This window comes from Syngnathoides biaculeatus, chromosome 10, assembly GCF_019802595.1.
Source record: "Syngnathoides biaculeatus isolate LvHL_M chromosome 10, ASM1980259v1, whole genome shotgun sequence".
Taxonomy (NCBI): domain Eukaryota; kingdom Metazoa; phylum Chordata; class Actinopteri; order Syngnathiformes; family Syngnathidae; genus Syngnathoides; species Syngnathoides biaculeatus.
This window is the reverse complement of record NC_084649.1, coordinates 20,266,109-20,277,184: the sequence shown is the minus strand read 5'-3', so window position 1 is coordinate 20,277,184 and position 11,076 is coordinate 20,266,109. Positions and strand designations below refer to the sequence as shown.

At 43.8% G+C, this 11,076-nt stretch overlaps 1 protein-coding gene across 4 annotated transcripts; it reads left to right on the top strand.

Moving 5' to 3' along the window:
- The first annotated feature begins 526 nt into the window (after positions 1 to 526).
- On the top strand, positions 527 to 10,710 carry hgh1 (HGH1 homolog (S. cerevisiae)). 4 transcript variants are annotated; one of them, XR_009796744.1, is made up of 12 exons: positions 527 to 617; positions 1,661 to 1,770; positions 1,862 to 2,000; positions 3,432 to 3,569; positions 4,351 to 4,502; positions 6,170 to 6,270; positions 6,685 to 6,783; positions 6,855 to 6,946; positions 7,705 to 7,827; positions 9,388 to 9,566; positions 9,649 to 9,790; positions 9,867 to 10,710. XR_009796744.1 is itself a non-coding variant. In XM_061831762.1 (11 exons), exons 2-11 carry the CDS (start codon positions 1,661 to 1,663, stop codon positions 9,668 to 9,670), a joined length of 1,149 nt encoding a protein of 382 aa, XP_061687746.1. In that variant the 5' UTR covers positions 527 to 617; the 3' UTR covers positions 9,671 to 10,710. The 4 variants fall into 4 exon arrangements, 3 of the variants coding, with proteins under 3 accessions (XP_061687746.1, XP_061687745.1, XP_061687747.1); XM_061831762.1 differs by having other exon boundaries at positions 9,388 to 9,560; positions 9,649 to 10,710; XM_061831761.1 differs by having other exon boundaries at positions 9,649 to 10,710.
- Positions 10,711 to 11,076: the final 366 nt, after the last annotated feature.

Genomic DNA, 11,076 nt, shown 5'->3' with positions numbered 1-11,076 from the left:
GGTCAATATGTGTACGTTTGCACTTGATTAGTGTGGTTACCCAAAACACATGGAAACATAGGCTGCAGTTTGATAAATTACTACCCATCATGACAAAATGAAATTGCTAACATCTTCCTTTATTCATTTATATATTTAATATATTTTAGCTTCTATTTATTTACTTTTTAACATGGACATTGACTCCTAATGGCAGGCAATTTTAATCAACTGATTGAACCTGATTGGCATTATACTGCCTGACGCATTAATGATAAAGCATAAAGCTGTTTATAGTAATTACGGAAGCGTTGTGGCAATTTTTTATTTCCTGTTGAAGTGCACTTTTCAGGAACATATTTCCATTATTTTAATCTAAGATCATGTATTCAATTTTCTACATCATGATGTCAATGTTCATTATACTTGGAAAATATTGATTTATTTTAATTAATTTTCTCTACTGTTTGTAGAGCTTTGTAGTTTTGTCCAAGTGGTTTCCCATAGAAACTTCCGGTACGGATGTGATTGCCGGATGCCGGATTTTGGGCAGCCACGGCGGGTTCCACACGTGCGCATTTCATTTTTGTTTGACGAATAAAACGCGTAAAGAGACCAGCGGCCGTCTAGCTCTAAAGGTAAAGCTTGCTTACAAAGTGACATCAGCCGCTTGTGTCGCCGTGTAACTTGGTGCGAAGCCACAAGCCCCTTCCTGTTACGAACTTTTTGCTAATTATATATTAGCCGTCTCGGAGCTGTATCTTTGTCATCCCATAACAGTGCTTCAAATGTGACAATTTTTAACGTGTTTAAAGAGCATTTAAAGTATCCACCTATTAAGCAGAGTTAAACAAAAAAATAATAAGGTAGCTGCTTATTTCTGAAAATGTCTGAGCGAACCGACATACACTTCATCCCCACTGTGACATGACAGTTAACATAGTAGCCACGCCCACACAGTTTCGATATCAGGTCTGGTACACATGTAAGGATTTTAACAATCTTACAAGATTGTTTAAGGCATTTCACAGCATTGGGGGTATTGTGTGTAGTGTCAGTGTAGTACGATAAGATCAACGCAGAACAGCACACACGCAGATTCTGTTCAACCACATATCTAGAATCCAGTCCTCCATGACTAATCTCAAAAGAAATAACAAAAACAAGAGGAAACACCAGAAGATATGTAGCACTGATGTTTCCCCAATTGTTGCACTTTGGTCAATAGACACATCCATCCATTTTCTTAGCCGCTTATCCTCACAAGGGTCGCGGGGAGTGCAGGAGGTAGGGTTCACCCTGAACTGGTTACCAGCCAATCGCAGGGCACATAGAGACAAACAGATGCACTCACAATCACACCTAGGAACAATTTAGAGTGTCCAATTAATATTGCATGTTTTTGGGATGTGGGAGGAAACCGGAGTGCCTGGAGAAAACGCACCCAGGCATGGGCAGAAGATGTACCCAGGACCTCAGAACTGTGAGGCCAACACTTTACCAGCTGATCCACTGTTCAATAGAGACATGAAAATACTGTACTTCTTGCTATGTGGTAAACCCGCTTATAAATTACGCAACATTGGGTAGGACGTGTTTGTGTTTATTTACGGTCGGTCCACCGACAATCAAGAGTGGAAGCTTTTTTTTTTTTTTTTAATTTGGCGTTTTCGTTTTGAAGATGTTGAGCGACTCCGAGGCCGCCGAGCTGCTCTCCTTCCTGACGCCTGCGACGCGGCCCGACGTCAAAGGCCACACAACCAGCTACATCCTGGGCTTGTCGGGAAGCAGGTGGGCGCTGAGCTCCCCCTGCATAAACAATGATGGACATGATGTATTGTCGCGATCACTCGGTTCTGTTTTTTTTTTTTTTTTTAAACAGAGATGGCTGCCGCTTCCTCCGCGGCAGACCCGACATCATCGCTGCTCTTTTCGCGCTGACGTCCGACCAGTCTATTGCCATCGCAAAAGACATCTATCACATCCTGATCAACCTGTCGGCCGACGAGACGTTGCACCAGGTTAGGAACGTCGATCCACGTGACCGTGTCTTGCAAATACTCCACAGCCTTGACTTAGAAGTAGAGCTCCACCAATGTAGATTTTTTTTTGTAGACCGATTCTGATATTTGGCGTAAAAAAATCTGATAACCTATTAATCGGCTAATGAATTTAGAAAATATATCCATACATCCACTTTCTTTGCCGCTTATCCTCACAAGGGTCACGGGGAGTGCTGGAGCCAATCCGAGCTGTCAATGGGCAGGAAGCGGGGTACACCCTGAACTGATTGCCGGCCAATCGCAGAGCACATAGAGACAAAACTGCCACACTCACAATCACAGCTAGGGGCAATTTAGAGTGTCAAATTAATGTTGCATGTTTTTTTGAGATATGGGAAGAAACCGGAGTGCCCGGAGAAAACCCACACAGGCACGGGGAGAACACGCAATCTCCACACAGGTGTGGCTGGGATCGAACGCGGGACCTCAGAACTGTGAGGCCAACGCTTTACTAGCTGATCCATCGTGTCGCCCAAAATAGTGATTCCCAAACGGTGTGCCGGGGGTACAGTAGTGTGCCGAGGGAAGTTATCCAATTTTATGTAATTGCTAAAAAAAAGAATAATTTATTCCAAGAAATAATGTATCTTTATTCATCTATTTATACCAGTGAGGCACAATGACAGACAGAATTAAAACAAATCCTCTTCTATTAGATGGCAGGAAGTAGATACAGTAATTAATCGATCCATTTTTGGTGACATTTACTTTTGTTGGTGTGCCGTGGGATTTTTCAATTGTAAAATATGTGCCATGGCTCTCTATAAAGGTTGGAAATCACTGCTTTAGAAAATATATATTAATTGAAATAAATTCTTTATTGATCACTTAATGCTTACAACAATATAAAGCTTACAACAATAAGAGATCTGAATCACAGCCAAAACATTTGACTCTTTTACAATATTTTGTCATTTGGCATTTGTTTATCTTAACAACAGAGAGGAATTTTCAATTAAAAAATCATGAAAAGGGCGTTAATTGATCATTTTATCTTTAGATTTGGGTCATTAATGTTTGCAGTCGACAGGAAGGCCTCTTTTATTGCTGGGATTAAGGTTCAGCAGGTTCACCCCCGCGGTAGGTGAAATCCATGAAGTGTCGTGCAAGTCAGATGTAATTCTGTTTCATGAGCAAAATTTATGTGGACATCTCTAATTATGTGGTTGGAGTTAAACTTAAACTGTTTTGTTTTTATGTTGTGTTATTTTATTGTACTGCTTTTTGTCTTTTAGTACGCTCTCATGGTGACCTTGAGTGCCCTGAAAGGTGCCTAAAATAATGAATTATTATTTATTATTCAAAACATTTTAATTATTACTTAGTCACAAAAGGAATTAAATTGAATGGTCGAAGTACGGCTGTTCTCAGGTGCAAGTCCCCCGTTAGGTGCTGGTGACAGACATTGGCATGGTCCCCTCGCTCCTCAAGAAACTGAAGGATCCGCAGTTCCCGTTTGCCGACAAGATCTGCACCATCCTGTCCAACCTGACGCGACACCAGAAGACGTGCAAGACGCTCTTCAAGGTCACCCACCGGGCCGTTGACAGGCGACACCTTCCACTTAGACGACTTTTCCCGTCAAATCCATTTTGATTGTCTGTGATTCATTACAGACTTCAAACTGTCTCTGTCATCAGGAAACCTGCTCACCGGACTTTAGACTTAGCCTCACTTTGAACAACAGACTTTATCTGACTTTAGAGTGGACCGGTTCTTGACTAAAGTAGATTGCAATTTAGACTCGACTAAACCAGACTCTGAACTTTTTAACGGATTTTTGACTAGATCAGACCAGACTCTGAACTTCTTACCAGGCTTTAGACTAGACCAGACTTTCATCTTTGCACCATATCAGATTTAAGTCTTCTGACCAGATTTTAGACTCAACCAAGCCAGATTATAAACTTCTGACAAGAATTTAGACTACACCGTCACTTGAGACTAACCCAGACCAGAATTTAGACTAAAACATACTGGACCAGATAAATTTTATACTTCAGACTCGAGATGAGGCCATACCAAACTTTAGACGAGGACTGCCTAGACTTAGACAGTACCCAACTTCATACTAAGCGAGGCTAGATTGTAGATGAGACCAGACTTTAAATTTATCAGCCGACCAGATAGTTTAGACTGGACTCAAAATGATTACTTTGCTGTCGCCTTGGCGCCAAAGAACAATCTTGAAGTGATTTGAGGATCTTCATTGCGACAGCTGCTTTGCCAACGATGCAGACTGACAGAACCGCAACAACGAGTTCAGCGCTTGTCGTGGACCGTGACGTGAGGTGCGTTTGTTTTTCAGCTGTTGGAGGAAGAAATGGGCCTGGCTCAGCTGGTGGACATCTTTTGCACGGAGGATTACAACCCGCACGCCAAGATGCACTACCTGGCTCCGCTGCTGTCCAACCTCGCGCAGCTGCCCGACGCCAGACGCTTCCTGATGGACAGAGACAGGTCAGCACACTCACACACGCGAAGAATACTTGTGTTGGATTAATAATCGATAAAGATTCAACTCCACTGAAGTTAAAAAAAAAAAAAAAAAACCAGAAAAAAATGACAGACTCTCAAATGTACTTAAAGTGCCACTGACATCCCTATATACATTGTAAAATAGATATTGTCATGAAAATTACAAACAATATTATTCACTTGATTGCCTATACGAAAAAATAAATATGAGCAGAGAGCCTGTCATTCATGTGCAAAATTCCCAAAGTCTCACTCGACATCCAAGTGGTAGTCACGTTGCCTGCTATAGGAGACGAACAACTGAGATTTTCGGATTTTTGCGACGCCACTTCTGACACGGAAGCTCTTTTTGAAGAAGAGAACGTCTCACAATCGAGTGAAGTGACCGGGGCAATATTACCCTATCGTTTCGAGCCATATTTCGATGATATGCGGATCACTTCTAACTAACAACAGACTCCCCGACAGTATGTATGGCAGTACGCAGCGTACGCAGAGGGATCCATTCTGGACAAAGTAAGTACTTCAGGGGTGCCCAGACACCGGTGGCCCGGTGGGGCGGACCTCCTTTCTCCTCCCGCAAAGCGGCCAAACCACCTCCCTGCCCGATCCACCTGCGCGGCAGCGACGAACAACGTCGCCCCCGGCTGCGTACATCGAAACATTTAGCACCCCTGACTTACATACTACATGAAGTTATTATGACGTGGGTCATTTGTTACTTCTGAGAGGGTTGTGTCGTCCCCCCCAAACTATTATTTTTTTTTTAAATAGCTCTATACACACCTACCTGTCATTTGGAACCCACAAAGCTCTCGTCCTTTTGCACCTGTGCAATCCATTTTTCACGACGAACCGGGTCTTTTGGAAACGTGTGAAGAGTGACTCAATCCTCCCGAGTGTTTGAGCATTATCCAGCAAAACAACGAGATGGCATTTTGGCTAACACGCAGGAGAAAACAGCTACTTTTGCGCCGGTAAAACAGGTATAAACACACAAAACTGCCAGTATGGGCTTCTGTCAAAAACATCACTTCCTGCTGTCATGAGCAAGGCTGGACCACGGCCAAGGGGGGCGTGACCTGGCCACCACTCTGAGCGGTTTCATCTCTGACACCTGTCCCCGGTCACAGCTGTGTTACATGAGGCACTGTGATTAGACCATGTATTGAAGTTGGAGTTTTGTCACTGGTATTTGCCAGTTCGTTGCCTATGCTTTCCCCGCATCCAGGGTGACTGCGCCATTATAGCCCAGTCACGCTTTTGGTTATGCTCTTTAGTTGACTCATAGTTATCGGACATTGTTTTTTTGTGTTCTGGATCCCGCCTTCTCGGACTGTGTTCTCGTCCACAACTTTCGTTTATAATAAAACCCACTGACCATCATGTCCTCGCCTTGGAGTCCTGCATTTGGGTCCACCCGTGCACCGTTGGTTCGTGACACCCGCTTCTTCTCCAAAACGAATGCCTCGAGAGGATTTTCATGACGGGAGATGCAAAAATCCACATACGACAACATCATCACGGCTGCCCTTTTGATTTTTTTATTAAAAACATACTAAAAATCATGCTTTACATGTCCGTGGCACTTTAAGGAAATGCCATTTCCGTGGATTTCATTGTATATCTTCCGTTTGTGCGCGTTGCAGGTGCGTGGTCCAGCGCTTGCTGCCCTTCACGCAGTTTGAGGCCTCGGTGGTGAGGCGCGGTGGAGTCGTCGGCGTCCTGCGCAACTGCTGCTTTGATCACGGTGACGTTTGCTCAGCCGCGTCGTGAGAGATGGGAAATTGATGCAGATGGTTTTTTTTTTTGTTTTGTTTTGTTTTTTTTTCCCAAAATAAGACCTTAGAGCTTATTATTTGCTCGAGGTTGGTGTCCGATTTTGGCTTTGCTTCTGTTCAGGTTATCTTAGATTTGGGATTTGCTTTGGTCGGCGTTGCCTTCCGCGATTGCGATGGACAACTAGATTTCACGAGTGATTGGCAAAATTTGAATTACCAATGAACGTGATGTCATATGGTTGTAAATCCAACTGCCAATCAAAAATGGACGTGAGCTTTTGTGTTTTTAAACATCTTCAAGACCACAAATTTAAATTGTAAAATTTCATAATAGCAGTTCGGAGATTCTTGTCGGTTGTCGTCACGTGACTTCTCTCCTGCAGCCAATCACGAGTGGTTGCTAAGCGACCGAGTGGACATCCTGCCTTTCCTGCTGCTTCCGCTGGCCGGTCCCGAAGAGCTGAGCGAGGATGACAACGAAGGTCCGAGCTCGGAGGTGTGTCACACGATGGGGATGTCGCGATGAGGTCACGATGATGTCACGGTGCCACAGGTCTACCCGTGGACCTTCAGTACCTGCCGGAGGACAAAAAGAGAGAAGAGGACCCAGACATCCGGCAAATGCTCCTGGAGACGCTCATGCTGGTAACAAACAAATATTACAAAGTACTTGTACTTAGTACTCAAGTGTCAGTACCGCTACTTGTGCTCCAAAAATCTCTGGGAAAAGTATAATTACTTATTCAAATCATTTTACTTGAGTAAAAGTGTAAAAAAACATAACGGTATCAAGTAACAAAGTAGAAATACTGCAGAGAATTAGTACCCTAATTTCCGGCCTACAGAGCGCACGTGGTTACAAGCCTCACCGAGTACATTTGTAAATGAAATACCCTTTGGTACATACATACGTTGCAGCTGTGCCAAAGCCGCCAGTGCCCACATTGAAACCCACATTGAAACAAGAGATGTTTACAAAGAAAGACGATACACAGAGTTTAGCTAACGCGAGCGGCACCGCACTAATGCTGACGCTAGCGCAGTTCTGACACAAACAGGGTCGGTTAAAATAAAACTTACCGGTAAATATCACTGAGACACGCCAGTAACACAGCAGCAACAGGCTAGCACAGCGCTAGCGCAGCGCTAACAAGGCCGGTAAAAGTCACTTCCTCGGCACATATATTCCACCAGTCTCCTTCTTACCTTTTTCACTTCAGTGCTCCCTTGGGGCCGATAGAAAAAATGCATAAATTAGCCACATCACCGCATAAAGCGCAGGGTTGAACGCGTCTGGAAAAAAGTCACGGCTTGTAGGCCGGAATTTATGGTATTTGGTTACTCCCCATCATACCTTCTTAGCATGTTCCTATCGCCTTCTTCATGTCGAAATCATCTTCCAGCTGACGGCGACGAAGGACGGCCGACGGACTTTGAAAGACAAGAATGTGTACGTCATCATGAGGGAGTTCCACCGCTGGGAGAAGGACCCCAAAGTCATCTGCGCCTGTGAAAAACTGGTGGAGGTACGGACACAACTCGAGGCTCCAACTGGAGCTGTTGAAAATGTTTACAACTACTCTACTGACGATACCATTGATGAATAGAAGAATCAGATGAAAATACACTTCTTATATCATGGTGAAGACAGCTTCATAATTGCCCAATTTTTTCCCTTCAATTTGTGCAAATACAGCGGCATAAATGAGCCTAACTACTCAATATTCACATTACACACTATAAAATCATAACAGTAAAGACACAATTGTAGAGTTTCACAAATTCCATTCTTACCTATTTTGTAAATGCAAAATGGCTGCCTCATCCTGGCACTTCGGATCGCCGATCCCTCTGGGGTATTGCAACAATGTAAGTGGCATTCATCGAGTGGGATGGAAAAAAACTTGAAACTTTAAAAAAAAAAAAAAAAAAAGAACTTCTAAGACAACAAGACACCTTTGTATTCGTTCTCAAGGCACGTGTAGCGAAATAAATCCCAAAATGTAATTAACATCCTCACAAATCGTGTTCCAAATTATCCACCCATTTTCTTAGCCGCTTATCCTCACAAGACTCGCAGGGAGTGCTGGATCCTATCCCAGCTGTCAACGGGCAGAAGGCGGGGTACACCCTTAACTGGTCGCCAGCCAATCGCAGGGCACATCAACACAAACAACCGCACTCACACCTAGGGGCAATTTTGAGTGTCCAATTAATATTGCATCTTTTTGGGATGTGGGAGGAAATTGGAATGCCGAGAGAAAACCCACGCATGCACAGGGACGACATGCAAACTCCACACAGGTGGGGCTGGGATCGAACCCGGTTCCTCAGAACCGTGAGGCCTTCGCTTTTACCAGCTGATCCACCATGCCGCCCTGTTCCAAATCATGAAAACTGCCAATAATTCAAATACGCACACCAATAAAATGAATTGATTTTCAAAATGACATTAAGTGGTCTTTTTCGTTATTAAGCAATAAGATGAAAATGAGCCAAATCTATAATCTGTTCTTAAACCAATACGTTTAATATGTCATCTACTCTCTTGTGGGGGGGCCACCGTTTTTAGCTCTTTTACCTTTAACCAGAGTGAAAATTTGTGAGAATTAGACGCACGTTGATCAATTCCTGTCTGCAAAAGCATGCCATTATTAAATATTCAACAACGACAAGTATGCAATTTCACGACGCGTACAAAATCATCAAGATACCACGATCGTAAACGTCTTCATCCGCACGCGAGCACTTAACTGGTTGCCCGGCTTTATTTCTTTTTGCGGATCTCTTCCACATCGAGAAGTAGATATGAAATGCTTTTTTTAACTCTCCGCGACGCTTCCTCAAACGGCCGCCGCACGTGTTCCATCTCAGAAATCGTGGTGAAATCCGTCGCTCTCAAAATCCGTCAGCCCGCACGTTTCCGTAGGAGCGGGCGAGGCGTCAGGTCCGGTCGGAAGCTGATGGCGTTTTGACCGAGTACGACGGGACTTCCTTTTTTTGCGGAATAATTCATCTTTAATACTTATTCCACGTTGCTTTTCATCAGAATAACGGTCCTGCGTCCCCCCCCCCCGTTTGCGCAGGTGCTGATCGGGGACGAGCCGGAGCAGGGCATGGAGAACCTGCTGGAGGTCAACATTCCGGAACACGTGGAGGAGAAGCTGAAGGAGGCCGACGCCAAGGAACAGCAGGAGCTGCAGGGCGAAGAGGAGAGAGGGAAACGAGAAGAGGAGGAGGAGGAACAGACGGACAACAGGCAGGAGTAATGCTATTTGTGACATATTTTCATGAACACATTTTTTCTATGTAGGGTAAGAACTGGAAGGTGTGCACCTAATTCACAGCTATACGGGGATTGTCACGTGACCAAACCTGCAAAACAGGTGAGCGGACTTCCTTGTGAATGCCGCGATGAACGACAGCTGGCGTCTTCCCACGACACTTGCGTAAACATAAAGCTTCAAAAAACGACTGTCGTCATCTTTGGTAGCTGTCGAAGACATCCTGTCCATCCAAATGATTTAAAACACAAGACGGCTAAAACGTTTTAATATTTCTCCAGAAGCGAGGTCCCGGTCTCCTGCTGAATTGGAAGGAAGCGCTTCCAAAATCTTTTGCTCAATGTGGAAAGTTGCTTGCACACAATCACTACGGATTAAAGAGTGCCTCACAATGGACAGTTACAATAAATAGATGAATATGTGATAATTATACTTTTTCGAGAGATTCTTCATAAGTGCGGCGCTGTGCCGCTCACGGCTGGGTATGGAAGTATTCCTCCGTCTTCCCGATCAACCGATTACTCCTATTTCTTCATCAGATGAGGAGAAATCTGAGAAATCAGCGCTGGGCATAAATGTAATCGAGCGTTTAGAACGGCACGTAACACGTCACATCCGCCCACGTAGGTCAGGTGACTCACGAAAATGGCAGCGCCCCTGAAAATTCATCATTGGCGATAAAAATCTTCTCTTCTAGAGAGGATTTAACATCACATTGTCAAAATCGATAACATTCAGGTTCTTGAAGTGTATGAAGAAGTGGCCTAAAATCATAATATACAAACTCCTGAGCCAAGATTCAAACCTGGATCCTTGCCACCACTATTTCCCCTTACAGCTCCTCCAAATTTCTAAATGCAGAAGGAAAAAATATGCAAAGAACTTTCTCCTGATTGTAAATGTTATTCAAAGTTTTTGCCAGCAGATGGCGCCTACATCCCGTACTATAATGTCCGTGTTTTTGCTCTGATGCAATATTTCAGGTTTTTGTTTTTTTTTTATCCCTGTTTTTAACATTTCCTGGCTCGAAACCCCCGAAAGAAGTGTCACCTGTTTGTTTGTGTGCGTTCATCACCGGAGCCACTGAAAGCGATGCCTTGTTAAAATTAAACTGGTCTGTATGTGGGTCACGTTTCTAAATTCGGCGACGTTGTATAAAAAAAAAAATACATGAAACGTGAGTCTGAAACTTTTAGTACTGGTCAACATCGTAAATACTTTACAACCCACAAAAAAACTAGTGGCGTAATAACACTATTAAAGGATTTTAAAGTGAAAACGTGGCCATTGCTAGAACTCCAAACATGGCGGCGACTTGGGCGTCATTTTTACATGCATCCATTTTCGGAGTTAACGTTACCGGTAAACGAAGAAAGGACGCTGAAGCATATATAGTGTACAGTGTATGAGGAATAAACACAAATAATGATGACTCTGTTATGGCTACTTGATTGATCATCGATGAGAAGCCAGCAGAAAGTAAAAATTGAG